At 38.1% G+C, this 20,353-nt stretch overlaps 1 protein-coding gene across 1 annotated transcript; it reads right to left on the bottom strand.

The window, feature by feature from the left end:
* Positions 1-1,548: 1,548 nt before the first annotated feature.
* Positions 1,549-20,335, bottom strand: LOC148658195 (ferroxidase HEPHL1-like). Its single transcript, XM_088639277.1, has 20 exons — positions 19,901-20,335; positions 18,179-18,423; positions 13,453-13,665; positions 12,170-12,349; positions 11,773-12,027; positions 11,185-11,353; positions 10,054-10,193; positions 9,686-9,817; positions 8,537-8,742; positions 8,239-8,371; positions 7,684-7,896; positions 7,139-7,352; positions 6,497-6,636; positions 6,210-6,338; positions 5,150-5,256; positions 4,314-4,536; positions 3,707-3,846; positions 3,097-3,259; positions 2,732-2,776; positions 1,549-2,529 (listed from the first exon to the last, which is right to left on the bottom strand). Exons 1-20 carry the CDS (start codon positions 20,098-20,100, stop codon positions 2,417-2,419), a joined length of 3,360 nt encoding a protein of 1,119 aa, XP_088495403.1. The 5' UTR covers positions 20,101-20,335; the 3' UTR covers positions 1,549-2,416.
* Positions 20,336-20,353: the final 18 nt, after the last annotated feature.

Raw genomic sequence — 20,353 nt, 5'->3', positions numbered from 1 at the left:
TGTTCCCACTAACACCTCGTCCAGCAGCAAACTTACAGTAGCTTTCCCAGGAGGTCTCGCATCCAGGTACTGAGCAGGCTGACTCTTGTCAAATGCAAGTCAAATTAAAAAGCCAAAATATTTTATATTAACTACACACCCTGTTTTCATTTTTTAATACTTTTCTTATTTAGACTTTGTTTTAATTTAGATTGATCAAGTTTATTTTGTTACATTCCATTGTGAGACAGTATGTAATACTCACCGATACTCCTTGATCATCACTTACTTACGACCACTTCAGAAACAGAATGATGGATCACAAGAGGCTTAAACGTGAGACTTAATGTTACATAACTGAGCCAGTTTTAATGTATCATCAAAAGACACTGCACCTTTTTCAGGATACATTGATGAGTTCTACAAAATTATTTGTGAACATCTTTATTACTACATTTCAAAGAACCAAACATGAAAATGGCTCATGCTATATACAGTATACTGTAGCAATGTCAAATGCTTGACACTATTTCTGACTTAAATGAGCTACTGTAATTTGTTTACCAAAATTAATGTGTTAATTCTTAAGACATTTCTGTTTTAATAATAATAATTAATAATTAATATAGCGCTTTTCTGGACACTCCACTCATAGAGCTTTACAGGTAATGGGGACTCCCCTCCACCACCAATGTGCAGCATCCACCTGGATGATGCGACGGCAGCCATAGTGCGCCAGAATGCTCACCACACATCAGCTCTCAGTGGGGAGGAGAGCCGTAATGTAGCCAATTCATAGATGGGGATTATAAGGAGGCCATGATTGGTAAGGGCCAATGGGAAATTTGGCCAGGATGCCGGGGTTACACCCCTACTCTTTTCAAGAAACACCCTGGGATTTTTAATGACCACAGAGAGTCAGGACCTTGCTTTTACGTCTAATCCGAAGGACGGCGCCTGTTTACAGTATAGTGTCCCCGTCACTATACTGGGGCATTAGGACCCAGACAGACCGCAGGGTGAGCGCCCCCTGCTGGCCCCACTAACACCTCTTCCACCAGCAACCTTAGTTTTTCCCAGGATGTCTCCCATCCAGGTACAGCTTAGCTTCAGTGGGCTGCTAGTTGTGAGTTGCAGGGTGATATGTCTGCTGAATTTTAAGACTTGTTGGACTGTCCACCTCCAGATGCAAAGCACTAAGTTCCATGGAGGTTAACAATAAATAAGTGCACCCTACAATGCACTTTTCAGCATCATTGTATCACCCTTCCATTATGTAATTTTAGGGAACCTAAAATACATTTTAAATTTCTGTTAATAATGAACATTAAAAAATGTTTTTTTCTTATTGCCAAACACACCAAGACCCTGTTGTTTTCCGTGTCCCATAAACTTTACATCTACTGCATCAATGAGCAGGCAGCCCTCTTGAATACAAAAGATCTACATTATCGCTTTAGAAAAAGAAATTGTGACACATTGACAATCCAGAGCTTATTACATTATCAATCATTATCAGGTGGACTATCCAAATCTGAGTAAATGTGTGAAAAAAGCAGACTGTGAGAGTGAGATTTGAACTCTTTTATTTACAGTAACTAAAAGTAAACTCCAGTAAACATAAACCTTGCCCTTTTGTCATTATCAAAGTGCAGTACATAGATTGTAATGTGCTTTTGTATTCTTCAAGTCTTTATCCATGTGTTTTGTTAAACAGTGGAATTCTACCATGACAGCGAAAAATGCTTTCCTTCATTATATCTAACAACAGTATTTGTATGCTGAAATTGTTAACTGTTTTGCTTGTTTTCTTTCTAAACCGCAACAGTACAAAACCAAGATTCCCTTTGCAGACTTTGTTGAAAATCGAAAAATGAACAATATTTGTCCGCATTCTACTGTGTTGTTTTTTTAGTTATTCTGTTTCTTTAAATGTCTCCTGTTTTTAAAAATTATACTGCCACTTTATAACCAGTGATGCACGTTTCCAATAACAGTTAATAATGATATGACTGGCACACTCATTGTTTTTAAAATATTTTGGTATCGACTTGCATATTGCATTGAGCATCTAATCAAACACACAATCATTTTCTTTGCTATACGCTTTGCAGTGTTTAACTGATTGCCTTGATATAATCTAAATCAGGAAATTCCTAATTCTGTACACCTTTCTAGATACACTAAAGCCATATGTGTATGTACTGTACGTAAAATTTAAAACAAAATTAAAAAAAAACAAAATTGAAAAACCCTTTTGTGCAAATTATGACTGACAGCACTGTTAAAAGGAGTGAATTTTTTAACAGAAAGAAAAAGCTGTCACAAGAGAAGAAAATAAACTTTTACCACAAGCTCTTACCACAAATGCTTCGATTATGTTGTCATAAGAGTGCATTATCTGTCAGGGTTGGATTGGAAAATAAGTTGTTCATCTTTAAAAAAGTACAGAATGCAGTAATCCAAGGCCAAAGAGTGTCATCATTCTGACATTTCCTTCTGTGTCCTCCAGCTCTTTGCCACAAAAGGTGATTTTCAATGAATGGGCAGCTGTTAAAAGACAGCACAGAAAAGAGTGCTAATGTCCTTTAATAATGGGCAATACAACCTGCAGGAATTCAGAAGGTCCTCCTTACTTTTATAAAGCTATTTAATACATTCCAATAAATATGACACATGATCTAGCCACACAAATACATTATATTCATATTCTTACTATAATAACACGAAGAAGAACAAGAGTAAGAATTACCATTTGGAATGGTGTTCATGGTCTCTTCGGGGGTTGTGAAATCACCTAGAAATATTGTTCAATGTTATTTACTATAATGTGACATGACGTTTTGCAAGAAACATACTGTACATGTAGTACACATAAGGATATTTAATTTACTGGTTATTCATCAGAATTGATTTGTAATATAAACCTCATGTGTAATGTAATAATGTCGTAGTGTACAGTAGGTCCTCAAACACAGAAGTAGTTACTAAGACATTTCTTAAACTTTAAAAAGCAGTTGCAGTATGGGAGAAGTAGGATATGAGATTTATATATGTATGATAGGCAGTTAAAGAAGATCAGTGAAAACAGACTGGCAGAGATACTCTGGTTCTCACCTCTTCTACTAAAGATAGTAAATGTTGTCTCCATGCCAGCATGAATATGATTAATCACATGGCAGTGCAGAAGCCAGGTTCCTGGATTGTCTGCCAGCAACTCTACCGTCTGAAAGGTCCCAGGAAACAGGTCATACACATCACCCCTATGGGACCTTTCAGTCTGCAATGGAAACAAACCACCAGACACATCACCATCTGCACAACCGGAGCTGACTAGACAATCGTAAGTGGAGTATTGTAGCATGGACATCTGCCTTGAGCAAAATGTGTTCTTTTTCAATTCAAAAAGCTTTCTTTAAACCTCTTTAGCCAGCAAACAAGAAAAATCAAATATCAAAATACTGAATACAAATGTTCCTCCACCTAACACTACCCACAAAGTAAGAGCATGTTTGGTCCCAAAGCAGAGATTATAAGTGACAGAGAAATTTTAAAAATCCTCATTAATAGCGGCTGTTTTTATTGGATTATGCTGTAGATGCCCTAATTAAAGGAAAGCTATGAATACCCTTGGAATTCCAATGTCCTATACAACATTATACAAACAGCTCTTATAAAAGTATTGCATAATTAATCAGCGTGGTAACAGGATCAGAAACTAGAGTACCTTGTATATAAAGCTTTGCGCGTGGAAATGGACTGTGTGGATGTCCACCTCATTTCCCATTCCCAGAAGATACCAGTCAGTCTTCTCACCTTCTGTCATTGTCAGGCCGTGAAGATTGCCATAGAGTTTTCCATTGATCGCTTAAAGAAACACATGCTTTACTACAGTTAAAATGGAATCATTCGTTAAGAATGTTGACATATTCTTCCATTTGCCTTGCACTACTGTATTAGACTGTACTGTTAGCATGATCCAAACTGACAGCCCATGTACGTTATTCTTCAGGAATGAGAAAGTGCAATCGGCCCGGCTGGCATGTGTTCTGACTGAAATTTCATAGAATCCAATGCAAGGTTATTTAACGCTGTATGGCATTACAAAAAGTCAGAACACAGATGTCATTTACTTTGCCTGTCTGTTAATGATTTTCATTAAGCTAACCATAATAGTACTGTACATAACTGAGTAAATGTGCTGTGCAACAATTGTGTTTTTAGACAGAATTTTATCATGTTGTATATTATGGTCTAAACCAGACATTTAAATGAATTCAGACAAACTTACTGCATCCAGAATTTGTGTTTTTTTTCCCATTCATAAGGCTTACCGTGCATTTTATTGCTTTTCAGAAAATCTTCATTTCTTTCAATGTCTTCTGGCTCTTTGTGCAGGTACGTTCTGATGTTATCGTCCAGATACCCGGAATTATTTTCATCAAACACCATGAAAAGAAGAGCAAATTCCCTGTCCACATCTGTTCTTTTTCTCATCTTGTTGAGAATTCCTTTTCGGCAGATAATCAGGGGTCCTATTAATCCACTGTAAATGTCCTGAAAAGGTAAAGGGAAGAATAAGTAGTGGCAAATATTTCATCCAAGCTGAGTTAATAGATTCAGTCCTACACCACATAAGCTCCAACCTGCTTCTCCTTGTTTTGTACAAATAATACAAATATTGATTTGTCTAGGAAATTTGTACTCAACAGTGAACAGGCATTATTTTCTGTCCCAAAATATTTGATTGGCTATTATCAGAACCTTGCTTTGGTGGAGATTTCATAAGTGAGCTGAGCTATTGATTGGATATATTTAACTGTCGAGAAAAATCCTAATTCATTGGCTGGTATTTTAACACATTAATCTTCTGTCAACTCTGATGAAGTTCCACATCACATTATCATGTATGAGAAAATCTAAATTCCTTATGACTTCATCTTTTTTTCAGTGACGTGTCAACTAGAGGATAAGCAGTTATTATTTCTATCAAAATTGTATATGAGTAATAGGTAAAAGGTTAATAATCCTTGGATATTATGAAAAACTTTAATCTCCTGTTTGTATGAGTCATTAGTTCTTAGAATGAAGTAAACTATAGCACATTGTGTGGGAGCTGTGTTTGTTTTCATGGATGCTATAAAAACTATTAATCCCTTCTATAACCAACCTTTACATAATCCACCGTAGAATAATACGCATAGGATATGCAGTTTGGGTCAGAAGTGCCAGGACCTGATCGTTCCGGAACTTCCCACTGGTATCCCACCAGTTTACCTTTAAAAATTTGTGGAAGTGGAAAGAAAGCAAGTTGCTATCAGCAAAAAAATATATACTTTACTTGCTAATGTACCAGCAGTCATATCACCCTGCAACTCACAACTGGCAACGCACTGAGGCTAAGCTGGTGTGAGCCTGGTCAGTACCTGGATGAGAGACCTTCTGGAGAAAAACTAATGCTCCGGTGACACTATACTGTAAAAAGGTGCTGTCCTTCGGATGAGACATAGAACTGCGATCCTGACTCTCTATGGTCATAAAAAATCCCCGGGCGTTTCTTGAAAAGAGTAGAGGTGTAACCCTGTTGTCCTGGCCAAAGTTCCCATTGGCCCTTACCAATCATGGCCTCCTAATCATCCCCATCTATGAATTGGCTTCATTACTCGGTTCTCCTCCCCACTGATAGCTGGTGTGTGGTGAGCGTTCTGGCGCACTATGGCTGCCGTCGCATCATCCAGGTGAATGCTGCACATTGGTGGTGGTGGAGGGGAGTCCCCATTACCTGTAAAGCGCTTTGATTGGACTGTCCAGAAAAGTGCTATATAAGTGTAAGCAATTATTATTATAATACTGTAAACTAATAATACTCTGTCATAATCTACATTCAAGTACTTCAAAAGAAGATCGTAGTGGATCATAAATAACTAAAATACAGTAAATCCAAACCTTTTTACAAATATACTTTTATACAACATTTCTCTGGTGCAAAAATGGTCTTAAATTGGTTACAAAAATCGGAAATTATGTACGATTTTATGTCCTTCAATGGTTTATTTTCTTTGGTAGTGCAAGACAAGAATTTGGAAAGAAAAATATATATTTGTTATCAGGACTACAAGAAATTCTCATAGCATACTAGTTTTATCTTCCTTTTCAATTTTCTTTAAATTGTATTCATTCTTCTAAAAGTGCAGTGCTTAAAGATTGCAAAAGAAAAAAAAACCTCATACCCGGTTCAGCAACAGGCACTACAGGAGCCACCTGCTGCACTCCATGAGCATGAATGGAAAAGGGACGACTGGCCTTGTTCTTGAAATGAACCACAACCTCCTCTCCAACCTCAGCTCTTATTACTGGACCTTGGAAAGTTGAGCAGAAACAACTGTCACCAGAGGTCAATATTTCAGTGTTTACAGCAAGATGCACATGAAGGTATATTAGGGAACTTCTAGTTTCTGCGATTCTCGATAGCTGTCATTTGTGTTTGTAGTAAATAAATTCAGGTAAAAGTATGTACCCAGTATCTCCAGATGCTGTTCTTGTGGAGGTCTCTTCTTCTGTTGAGTGAATGTAATATCAGTGTACTCCCTGTACACAACCTTCTTATACTTGGATCCTATCCGGTCCTCCCCTTGGCCTACAAATATATTCCCGTAACTGGAAAGGAAAATTAGCAATACAGCATGTTGTTGAGGTACAAGACCATTACAATCCATATTACCCAGACTAAACTCTATTTTTTTTAAAGTACAGACTTCCTTTGTTTCACGATATCAAGGGAAAACTCTGTGGTGATCTAAAAAAAGTGACCACAGCTTGGGGTACAGTTGAGACGTTTATTGCTGGGAAGTAAATGCTACATTTCGGTCATTTGTACGGGTATGTTTGCTTTAAACATTACAGTTGCCAAAGTGCATGAATCCAGCAAAACTGAGTTGTTCTGTTTTGTCAGCCCCAAACATTCATGAGAAGTTCCTACTGATTTCCTTTCTTGCCAAAAATTACACAAAATATTGAACTAACAAACATACGGTATATGTACAATATTGTGACTATAAAAAGACACAAAGGTACCATTCGTACTTGCTAAACTGATGTTTGTAGTCTCTGGTATCTCCAAAATGTGTTCATTTCACACTTACAGTACAATTGCATATACCTTTCATTCTTGGAGGCATTGTGCTTCTCCAGTTCCCAGGACCTGTCAGGTGAATAATCCCACTCTACTTCCTCAGCTGCAATGAAGTATACTGCTCTTGTGGTGACAGGAAGTGGATCTGGGGAATTTCTGTTTTCACACCTCTTCACAGAGTACAGCTGCCTCATTCCAGCCATGTAATGGTCTGTTGTTCTGCAGTTAACCTCAAAAGTACCTGCAGGAGACCAGTTGAAGACATGATGGTTTCCAACACAATAAGAACACAATTTCTCTTTTTGGTCTGCTATGCAGATTAAAATATTGCACATGTATTACAGAATATGGTGATATCATTCAGAAAGGTGCAGGATCCAATATTATGTTTTCTCAAATTATTATTAGGAAAATAAATGTGAAAAGACAAAAGTTTGAAGCCCTTCATACATAATCCTCAAATGAGTTGTATTTCTTAGGTGCTCTACAAGGTGACTGTTAATCACTCTGTCAGTTAATGGCTCTGATTCCAACTGGATCAATCCTTAAACACACTCTAACCCCTCACTTACCATTGGTGTTAGTCTCCATGGTTACTGTGACAGCTGTGTGCGGGAACAGGCTGAGTGTGTCTCGGTTTGTCCCTTGTCTCACAAACGTGTTTCCTTGGAAATAGACGCCGTGTACGTCCACTTCGGTCCCCAGGCCCAGCATGTGCCAAGAAACCTTGTCCCCCTCACACATCTCCAAGCCAGGCAAATTCCCATACATGTAACCATTTACAGCTGGAATAAGCAAAGAAATGTACTGTCACCCTTACCAAATAAAGCTAAACTATGACTTGCGCGTTTGAAGTGTGAACACATTTAAAACAAGAAGTGTTCACGCTTCAAATGTACAAGTCATTTAAACTGAGGCTTTGAAGGCAGAAACATAATGAACTTTAAAATAACTAGACCCCATACTACAAACATAAATAGCTGTCAAAGTTATTACAAAGACATTTACAAAGATTTAAACATGTCCATCTCAGTTGGTTTTTTAAATGTAAAAATATTATTAAGATTAATAAGTGATACTACTATTCAGGTCATTCATTAACAGGTGATGTGAATAAAGGTAAATACCATGCATTTTATTGGATTCTTGAAAGTCTTTATCCTCTTTGTCTGTGAACTGTGTTCCAAACCTCTGGATATTGTTTTCTAGATACCAGCTGAGATTCTCATCAAACACCGTGAAGAGCAGGAAAAACTCTTGCTGAAAGAAACAGACCCACCAAAAAGTCCTCCATTAGGTACATTCTGTAGCTTTGAACATGATCTTTCAGACAAGAAACCAGGGCTTTTGCTTTATCAGAGAAGAGTATAGTCAGTATAAACATACCTTATTGATTCATTTCATACATTTGGCAGAAAAACGTACCTGCAGGCCCTTCTCATTCAGGGTGTTCTTTCTGCACACTAACAGGGGCCCCATGAGCCCTGAGTTAGTGTCGTGCACCGGGGAGCTAGAGGAGTAGTAGAGGTAAGAGATACAGGCGGGATCACTTGAGGATGGGCCTTCAGTCACTGCCCACCTGTACGTGAAAACTTCATGGGGCTGAACTTGTGATCCAGGTTTCTGAATGCCTAGAAAAGGAAAAAAAAAACTACAAATGTAATGCCCCATGGAAAGTGGTTGGGAGCATATGATCAGCTGAAGATAGTAAAAGTTTGTTTCTTCATTCGTGTAAATTGTGTGGCTTTGTTGGAAAAGAGTAAAATATACAGTATCTCAAAACACCCAAGGAAGCACCTCAAATGACAAATGTTTGGTCATTCAATGACTTATACTTTTTTATAGGGCTAAGTGGCAATGTTACCACTAACTCTTCATATTGTGAGCCAGCTCACAGGATATCAGAGGTCCCTGGAGGAATCTGTGACCCTGCTGGCATAAACCGGTTATGATCTCCAAAGGTTAAACAGACTGAGGGCTGGAAGAAATTTAAGACAGCGTTAAAGCCACATCTTCCTCCAGGATCTTAAGATCAATTTAGGGCTATGTCAAAGGGATCTGAGACTGCTTGGGGTTGTTGGCTTTTTTCTCATCAAAGGAAAGTGTTTTTTCTAATTCTGTGCTGTGTAACTATTTTTCTTTAATATTTTTTAGGTGTTGATTTTAGGCAAAATGACTAACCGAGCAGTACTGTTTTGAAAGAATTCCCAAGCTGTCCAAATTACTGTGTACTTGCCAACTCACAAAAATATTTTTTTATTTCAAGATTTTATGCCTCTCTCAGAAACAATGACAAGTTAACTGCTCGCCTACAGCCTTGTAGATGTCCAGGTTTAGTGTAAGGAGCTGTGTGCAGTAGTGATGTGGCTCTAGACTTTTATCTAGAAGGATGTGAGGGCACTTGTTGTATCCTTGTGCAAAGTACTCTCAGACTGTTGTAGTAAAATTCCCAGCTGTGTAAGTGTTCCTTCAAAGAGCTATAAAAAGTAAGTACAAATGTAAGTCACTTCAGATAAGAGCACCAATCAAAGTAATAGGCATCAACAAAGGAAGTCTGAGAATTTAAAACCTTACCGTCATTATAAATTGCGCCTTCATTTTCCTTACTATAAAGTACTCCATGGGGTTGAATGCTGTAGTTTCTGCTTGCATTATTCATGAATGTCACCAATATTGTATCATCAACTTCTGCTTTTATCACCGGGCCTAAAAGGAAATAGGCTTATTTACACCTTGAGTAACATAAAGCTCTGTTACTTTCATCTTGAGTGTTCTTCCTTTTAATGTGGAAAATCAAAGCATTCAGATGTTTGATGCTTTTAGACTATATATTTTATTATATGAGAGCATTGGTTTTCATATTGCCTTACTTATCGAGATTCTTTTGCAAAAGAAGAAAAACAAATATGCATGAAACCTGACTGGAGGGCTGGCTGACATACCCAGAATTCCAAGGTGTGTCTCAGTACCGGACGGCTTTTTCTTTGTAGTGAAGGTCTCATCAGTGTACTCCACATATCGAACCTTCAGATACTGCCCCCCTAGCCTGCCTTGGCTCGTACCGAAGAATGTTTCTGAGTTGCTGCAGAAACATAACCACAAAAACAATAGCTGCAACTATATAAACGGCTTAAAAATTACAAATTCATGATACGAGGGAAGAAAGCTGAACTACACACTGATATGAAGAGTCTTATATATTTTGCATTCTGCACTCCACTCACAGATTCTCCTTCTTAATGCAGAAATACATGCGATTATGCATAATGACATTTTAGCCACTTTGTTTCAAACTAACACCTAATTCCAATAGGACTTGGACTAGCAAAAACAGCCTTTTAGATTTATGGATGTGTAAAGAGGGGTAAATTATGTTAATCATGAGGAATACCTGACATTAAGCCTGTTATCCAAAATATTTGTTGGTCAATTGGATAGCTTAGCTAGCACTTTATATTAGCTACCCTTTACTCTGAATTATTCTGATAATATTTGTAAAGATTATGATCAAATGGATTAAAGACTGATGAATGAAAACCTTTATTTCTTTGGAACAAAGTTATTACGGTAACAGATGCAGTTGATAATAAAAACCATGCATATATTGTTACTACTGATTGTGTCTAAGACATACACTGTTAGAAAGTAGTATGTATACCGTTTATGTATTATTTTACATTGGTTTTTGTAAATTGGGTATGTGTACTCCAAACAACCTAAAGTTAAAGTAAGAGATGTGTAAGAGAGAGAGTAAAAGATTGTGCTTAGTCACCTGTACTGCTCCTCCCTTCACCAGTAAAATGCATAATCTGTATGCAAGACTACACATCCCTGCCAGTGTAGACAGATGCAAAGTGGCAGGCTACTACATACTGTAGTACATACTGTACTGTACATATAAACTTAATGATGATTAATACTTACATTTCGAAAAACAAGGCATCTAGTACAGTATCTGATTGAATTGAAAATAGTGTGGGTAATGGTGATCACATGAAAGTGTGCAATCATTTCTGTTGGAATAAGTGATAATAAATTAATTTAAATAACTAAAAAGAGTAACTGAAACTAACCTCCCACTAGCGTTCAGAGCCACACCATCAAAAACGTTATAGCCCGAAGGAGCGTAGTTCCAGAGCTGTTCCTCAGCCGCAATGTAGTATTTCCTTGTTTTACCACTAGGGGGAAATTTAGAGCTACCTTGTCCGCATGAAGAAACTTCGTAAAAAGCCTGCATTCCAGCTAGAGACGATAGTAATATTAAATGTAATGTGAACAAGTAGATATGAGACAATAGCATCAAAGGACGACTTTTTGTTAACGATATAAACTACAGATTGATATAATTAAGATGAAATTTTAAACTTAAAAAAACCCTGGGAGAATTATTCTTTTTATAATTGGTTACACTTTCTTGAAAGTGTCCATGGAATGTAATAATATATCGTAGCCTTTTAATACTACTACCCCTTCTCCACCCCATAAAAAGAAGTTGGCTTCCTGCTGCTTGAAAGACTATATAGTTGTTTCTACATCTAGCAGAATATGAATTAATTTAATTTAATTTGTGATCTAATAATAATGGGCAATTGCAAAGAAAATGTACTGTATATTATACAGAGAATAAAAGAACACCTATTCATAAATCAGGTGCTCTTTACCTTGAATGTGGTCATTCACTTGGCAGCTTAACATCCATTTCCCAACATTCCTGGGGATCATCTCCAAGGTAACAAATGTGGCCGGAAACAGGCTGATGACATCAGCTCTGTGGCCCCTGTCCAGTACTGTGTGTCCATGGAAATAAGCCGAGTGGATGTCTACCTCATTTCCCATTCCAAAGAGGTGCCAGGCCACCGTTCTGTTCACACACATCTCAAAGCTAGGCAGGTTCCCAAACGGATACCCATTGATTACTGCAATTCAAGAGCAAATGCAACATTGGAGTTTTTATTCATTTCTTAATGAATTTAGTGTGCAGTGCATAAATGTCAAAAACCTTTGGGGTTAGGCAAATTTGTGGTTGTCTAAACTTTCAGTGTTTTCACTGGCCCTCACCGTGCATCTTATTAGATTCTTGGAATTCCTCATTCTCTGGATCTACAGTGGAAGGCTCTGTGCAGTAGGTGTTAATGTTGTCATCCAGATACCAGCTGAGATTCTCATCCACAACATTGAACATAGCAATGAAGTCCTGATCCACATCCCTACGAACATTAGAATTCTGCAGCAAGGTACCTGAAGAGGATAAATCAAGTTAGGATTAAGGCAAAACAAACAGCTGGAGTTTTTTCTGACTCCAGCTGACAGTGGATGTACCTAGCTGATCCAAGATGATGATGATTATTACTAGAAGGTTCTGTAAAACCCTCCAACAAGAGGATTTAGAGTAGGACTGGGTTAATTAGTTCAGTTTTCATCAATGTTTAAGTATCTGAGAAGACTCAAAATCAACTACCTACTGAAATGTATAGGTGTGTTATTTGCGTTATTATTTTTAGAATTAACATGATTTCCTAAATAAGGCCCAGGTTATATTTAGATGCAGAGAACCTCTCAATTGGGACTCTTTTAAGAACTATGTAATTAAACGCTTACATCCATCCATTTAGTTTCTAACTGCATTATTCAATACAGGGTTGCGGATGAGCCAGAGCCTATCCCATGGGTCCAAGATGAGATACACCCTTTACAGGACATTAGTCATAACTCCTACATATGAGTTATTATTCAATGACCCATCCATGTTTCAGTAATAATCAGGTACAGAGCCTGGTTAAAAAAAACTTTGGCACTTTAAAATCTTGGAATTTCATCTCTACAGAACTGCTGAGAGGAAACCTAAGAAAGCTGTAGAACTTCCTTTTCCAGTGATCAGCTTTTGGTTCTTTGAGGTGGCTTTGAATTAGCTCAGCAGTCTTGTTTTATGGCTGGAAAGCTCTCTGGGAGGGCTATACTATTTCATGGAGTTAAGGGGGAAACCTTTTTTTCCCCTATTTAAATATGACATCAATACTTTTTTTTTGTTATAAAACCACCCAATTTGAAATATCAGGTTACAGTTATAACTACAACCAGGGAGAATGAGGTCTGGCAGACAAGCTCCTGCTGTCAGTGTTAGTGCCCACTGGACGAATGGCACACTACACTGATTCCAATTCCAGTCTGCTGGTGACCAACATTTCATCAAAAGCCTAGAAGGTCCTGGACAACAAATGCCCACATTAAAATAGTGACTCTACAACAAATGTTCAAGTCCCCACTTGAGGAATCCTGGTCATCTATGATGGAACCCAAGTTTGAATTAGCATCTGGAATATAGAGGGGAGTCTTTTTTTAACCTTTTTTACATGTCAGGAGAGCCCCAATCAGTCCAGAAACTATGTCCTTGGGAGAATCCGTGTGGGAATGGTAGATCCAGGTCAGGCAGTTGGCATCAGCCTCAGTGGGAGCATATTGTGGCTTCACAATCCAGGTATATGTGTAGCTTCCCCCAGGCGGAACACCATCATCTTTTTTCTGTTTTCCAGATGTCCCATCTGGATACAAAGCTCCTGAAATAAAGAGCAGGGAAGGATCAAGACTCCCAGACAGCTCCATATTTATACTAGTCTCTAATGCAAGGGCTTCGGCATCCAGAAAAAGCCTCAGAATGAATTGTCATGTTCCGCAGTGACATCCAGAATGAATATCTATAAATTATGGAAATATAACTATATATCACAAAGCCACTCTTTAAACAGCAATTTAAAAAAAAGCAGGTCTAATCTAAAAGCAGAAAATACTGGACAAGTAATGAAAAACCCAGAATCTATTCTCAGAAATATTTGTAAATATATTTGGGCTGCCAAAGGTAATGTTTCCAGATCTGAATGAGAACTGAATTCAACAGCCCCAAATAGTTTATATTTATTTGATGGCCAAAAATTTAAATTAAAAGATTATACAATAAATCTCCTAAATGCTTGCTGCCATTCAAACTAGCTCTTTTTTGAAGCAAAGAAATATTAAGTAAAGCACAGTTCTTTGCAAAAACAGATTTAGATCACTGAAAAAAATACCCAGTCAGTTAAGATTTTTCTGTTCAGTACCATCTATAATCCTTTTCGAAACTCAAACAAAATGTAATTGAATTACCTGTATCATGTTTAATGTTTTTGCCTGCTCTTAATCTCCCATTTTGTTAATGCAGCAGTTTGAAATTTGTTAAGATTCACCCAAGTCCAAAGTGCTGAGAATACTTGTACCCTATACACTTTACATTAATGTGATTTACTGGTGCCTGTCAATTTTCTGACCCAAACAAAATTTTATTTTATTATCATGCCTTTTAATGAATGCATTTTGGCCAAGTTAATATGGAAACGCTACTGTATATGTAAATATACAGTAAATACATATATTGGAATTATATGAGAGTGTGGATCTGCGTCAGTGTGTGCTGGCTACAAAAGAACATAAAAAAGTTGTTCAATGGAAACAGAAACAAAATGGGAATTATAATTTTGTTCTATTACAATGATCCTAATATAAATTCTTGTGACTCTTATCCGAGATACTGTCAAAAACCTATCCTTATCTGAGATACTGTTATCTGTTACTGTTATGAGGCCGGTTAACTCAGTTGGTCAGACCGTGGTGCTAATAACTCCAGGGTCATGGATTTGATCACCGTATGGGCCAGGAGAGCTCCGTATCTTTAGCCAGCAGCCATATCATCCTGCAACTCACAACTGGCAACCAACTAAAGCTAAGCAGGTGTAAGCCTGGTCAGTACCTGGATATGAGACCTCTTGGAAAAACTAAGGATGCTGCTGGAAGAGGTATTAGTGGGGCCAGCAGGGGGTGCTCACCCTGTGGTCTATGTGGGTCCTAATGCCTTAGTATAGTGATGGGGACACTATGCTGTAAAAAGGCACTGCTCTTTGGATGAGATGTTAAACCGAGGTCCTGACTGTCTGTCGTCACTAAAAATCCCGGGGTCTTTCTTGAAAAGAGTAGGGGTGTAACCCTGGTGTCCTGGCCAAATTTCCCATGGGCTTTTACCAATCATGGCCTCCTAATAATCCCCATTTATGAATTGGCTTCATCACTGTTCTCCTCCACACTGACAGTTGATGTTGTAGTGAGTGTACACATATCGGGCAGAGCAGTGGCACTGTGGCTAAGGACCTGCGCCTGTGGCTGGAATGTTGCTGGTTCAAACCCTGTGGCCAGCAGACAAATCCTACTCTGTTGGACCCCTGTGCAAGGCTCTTAACCCCAGCTGCTCCGGGGGTGCCGTATAAATGGCTGACCCTGTGCTCTGACCCATAAGTTTCTCTCCCTGTCTGTGTGTCTCATGGAGAGTGATCTGATCTTATCTTTGGCTGCTGTCGCATCATCCAGGTGGGGTCTACACATTGGTGGTGGTGGAGGTGAGTCCCCATTACAAGTGCTTTGAGTGGAGTGTCCAGAAAAGTGCTATAGGAGTGGAAGGAATTATTATTATTATTGTTAATGAACTTTGGGACGAAAACAAAGCACCTGGGGGAAATCTACAAGAACACAGGGAGAACATACAGACTCCACTAAGATAACAGCCTTGGAAATGAAACTAGTAACAGTAACCACTGAACCAACATGCCTCTTTTAATTTCCTTTACTCTGAACTTATATTTGTCCACATTATTACTGAATTCAGAGCATTATGGTTAAGCTATGTTAGGCTGGTAGACAAAGTAGATTGACTTGGCTGCAACAGTAACACCTTGCCAAATCTGCATAGCTAAGCAAGGCTGGGGCTGGTCAGTACTTGGAGGGAAGCCTCTAATGAAAACAAGGTTGCTGCTGCATGTTGTGTTGGTACACCAGTCAGAGCACACTTCCCCCTGGATTCCAAACACCGATGCCTCTGGCAGTAGGATATCCTGGCTACTGTAAATTTCACTGTGGGCTTGTACAATCTAGCTGATCTAAAGTTCCCCCTTAATTCAAGTGGTAGAGAAAGCTCTGACTTGTGCTCCTGGCCTGCTGTGAAGTGGAGCCGCATTTCAGCCCTTCGAATCACTCACTTCAGATCCTCTGTGGAGGACACATTATATAAATGTAAGAAATTGTTATCTTTCAGATGAGATGTTAAACCAAGGTTCTTACTATGCGGCTATTAAAGATCCCAAGGCACTGTTTGTCAGACCAGGAGTATTAACCTTGGTGTTCAAATGCCAGTTTGATTTTGTACAATCTGGTCTCTCTAAAATTGACCCTGATGTGAAAGGCTGCCGTGCCGTTCCTAGGAAGCAGCCATTATGCCCTCCTCTATGTCAAGAGTTTTGGGATGAAAGGCACTTTGCAAATGCTTTGTCAGTGCATGATCTACAAAGGAACAAGAACAGGGGAGAGAGCAAACCTAAGTGCAAACGCAAGAATGAAGTGGTGAAATTGTGCTGGAGGTGGTTAGAAAGGGGATAGTAAGTAGAAATGTGAGAGACAGACTGCTAGAAACAGGTGTGAAATGCAGCCATGTGTTACTCAATGGGGGAGATTAAAAACAGACTAGAGGATCATTGAGTGGGCTGCACAAAAAGTGATTCAATTTTATGTAATTAATAAACAGGCCCTTAAAAACACACCATACTGCCCAAAGTTAAAACAGGGCAAGCTAAGAAACTAGATGTTTAAAATGTGTTATATAAACAGGCATGTCCTTGTCTGAAGTTGGCATATAGACTTGTCTATTCACTAAATGACCCAAATGCTATACTACAGTGGAGTATGCTGACTCATTTCTAGGAGCCATGAGCAGAATTCTAACTGGAGAGGGAAAAACATATTGAGTATCTCTCAGATCAGGACACAGAGATAGTACAAAACACATATTGTATTCTTACCTCTGCTTCAGACGAGTATTGCATTACTAATTCACAGTTTATATCATTCAATATACCTCACTGAGCCCCTTCTAACAAAACAGCTCATCTCAGCTGACATGTCACAGAAACCAAATTTTTCATAAGCTAAGATGTCCTTTGTTAAAATAAATGGAAAAGCAACATAAAAAGAGAAAGAAATATGTAATTTTATACATTCAGTTTTTACACATTTTCTGTATTGCTGCAACCTCATCAAGACAAGTGAACTTAAAATTTATGTAAGAATATTTTACTCATGATGTTAACCAAAGGTGTTGTAGTAGTATTTCAGTAATTTTAGGTTATTTCTGACTTTGAGGTTCTACAGGAGCTAGGATGGCTACTTGGGAGATTATTTCCCAAGTCACCGTAAGGAAAGGAGATAAAGCTAAACCTAAATTAGAAGCATCATTACAAAAGAGTGTAATGTTAATAGACAGTACAGGCTTAGAAATAAGATTCCTTATCTTATTTCTTAGAAATAAGATTTCTCTAGAGCATGTAATATTATGTATATTATGGTTTCAGAAACCATCTGATAAGGTTCCCCATAAAATGTTCAATCTTGAATTAAAATCCATAGGAAACCAAGATGTATGAATATGGATTCAGAATAAGTTATCAAAGACGAATCATTGTATCAACATCTAAACTGGGCAGATGTAAATAATGGTTTGCTCCAGAGATTCATTTTGAGGCCCTTACTTTGTCTGGCAAAACCATTCAAGGACTGGGCAGACACCTGGAAAATGAACTTTAACACTGATAAATGCAAAGTGATCCACACAGATAGCAGCAACATACAGTATACAGTATATATTGCATGATCTCGATCCACATGAAGCTATTCATTAAAGAGATCCAGAAGTATATGTAAATTATTATTCTGCACTCAAATCAACATGTTAATGTGGAGAAACTAAACAAAGCAGAATGCTTAGATATAAGCAAAGCATGTTGAACTTAAGTCCGAGCTATTTCTTTCCAGTTTTACAGATGACTAAGTATCATTTAGATCATGGTCACCAGACTGCAAAAAAGGTAAGGTCTTTATACAAAGCACATCCCTGTACAAACACTGAAACCCCATGCTTTCTCTTGAAAATCTGGGTTAAGTAAATAACACTGCCATGTTGCTCTGTGTGAGTGTGTGCGAGCATGTTTATATCTTTCTTACCTTCAGAGTCTTTTTCATAGAAAACTCCATGTGGGTGCAAGGAGTATGGTCTTGAGGCAAAGTTCTTCAAGTGGACAACTATAACATCCTCCACCTCAGCTTTCAGAATTGGACCAAGAAACCCGAGCCAAGCAGGTTTGGGAATTTCTGTAGTAAAGTGTCCATCAGTGTACTCTCGATACACAGCTTTTTTGTACTTGCTTCCTATACTGTGTGGACCTTGCTGTAGAAATATTGAGGCGTGCCTAGAAAATAACACAAAAGTTAATAAAACAATATTGCATACATCACAGATATCTATCACAAAAACTGTGGCTATTTCTTTTGGTCAAAAAAGAGTTTCTTAACTTTGGTTTAGAGGAATGACATATTTAATAATAATTCCTTACACTTCTATGGCACTTTTCTGGACACTCCACCAATGTGCAGCACACTTATCTGGATGATGCGACAGGAGCCAAAATGCAGCAGTACACTCACCACACACCAGCTCTCAGATGGGAGGAGAACACAGTGATAAAGACAATCATATGATTAGGATTATGAGGAGGCCATGATTGACTAAGGCCAGTGGGAAATTTGGCCAGGACACCAGGGTAACACCCCTACTCTTTAAAAGAAACACCCAGAGAGTTTTAATGACTCCAGAGAGCCAGGATCTCAGTTTTACACCTCATCCAAAGGATGGTGCCTTTTAACAGTATAGAGTCCCCATCATAATACTGGGGTATTAGGACCACAGGGTAAGCACTCCCTGCTGGTCCCACTTACAGCTCTTCCAGCAGCAACCTTAGTTTTTCCAGGAGGTCTCCAATCCAGGTACTGACCACATTCACACCTGCTTAGCTTCAGTGGGCTGCCAGTTGTGAGTTGCAGGGTGATATAGCTTTTGACTTTTGCTGTATCCTGACAATATTTAACAGATAGCTCTGATGGATGAATATAAAGAGCAAAGGTAAATGCGGAAACGTGATAAGACATTGTTTAAAGGAAATAAGAAAAAATAAGAAAGGAAGACTATTGTAAACAAGTTACAAATGAGAATCAGCCATTTTACCTACACTGGTGAGGTACAATGATGAGAAGTACTTACTGTTCAATTTCTCCTACCATCGAAAGAAGCGCTTTAATGTGGCAGACTTTAATTGAACATTTACGTATCTTGGAAGTGCTCTAGATGGTATCAAGCGCTAAACTGCTTCTATAATTACAAGCTATCAAACACCATATTAAAATTAAAATTAGACAATAATTAACATACACCTGCGCAGTCAAGTTAAATTAACGTTTAGATACAGTTGATCAAGGGTATGAATATATTTCGATACTATTTCAGTCTAAGGGGACAGAATTATATAATAGCTATAGCTGTAGTACAAGTACGCAAAAGAACAAAACAAATCTCTAAATCTCTACAGAGAAATCTATTATTATTATTATTATTATTATTATTATTATTATTTTAATGTATGAAGATTTAACTTGTTTTCTTTTGCGTTCTAAATATAAAACATTAAGCAGAAACCGCTTTACAGCATATGCAAGGGAGTCAAACTACAGAGTAATTCTTTTCTCCTTTTTCCAAATAGAACTACTTGTTTAATTTTATTAATTTTCAGATATCTTCGTTACACATCAGAAACTTTCGAAGCCGCCACAAACTACAGAACAAGTTTCTAAACATTTTATTTTACCCTCCCTTCAACAACAGCAGTAACTCACTCGTCTTCGCCTATTTTTCTCCCAGAGATTAGATTTTTGCCGCTAGGAGCATAGTCCCAAATTTCTTCGTTGATTCCGATGTAATACGTTCTGGTGATGCATTCATGAACTCCAAAAACTGAGGAGAGAAGGAAGAGAAAGAAAATCTGGTGGCCGCGGAGCTGTTTCATCATTGAAGAGTCGAGTGTTAAACCCCACATTGGTGAAAAATAATTCAGATATGTGAGGCCGTTTATTGTTTTCTCTGTTCAGAAAACAAATAGTCACCTCCAAAAAAAAGCATCGACGTTAGGCTGGTAAAGTTTAAGAAGTGCTGAGCGTTAAATGCCGAGATTACGGTCAATAGAAGTCAGTTAGGTGTTATTTTAATTCTTGAATTCCTGCGCCTGTGTTCAAGTTTCTGAACTCCACCCCCACTGGCATCGGAAAGATGGACAGCTTGGGCTACAAAAC

This window comes from Lepisosteus platostomus, chromosome 7, assembly GCF_059453375.1.
Source record: "Lepisosteus platostomus isolate fLepPlt1 chromosome 7, fLepPlt1.hap1, whole genome shotgun sequence".
Lineage (NCBI taxonomy): Eukaryota > Metazoa > Chordata > Actinopteri > Semionotiformes > Lepisosteidae > Lepisosteus > Lepisosteus platostomus.
This window is presented reverse-complemented; position numbering and strand designations above follow the sequence as displayed.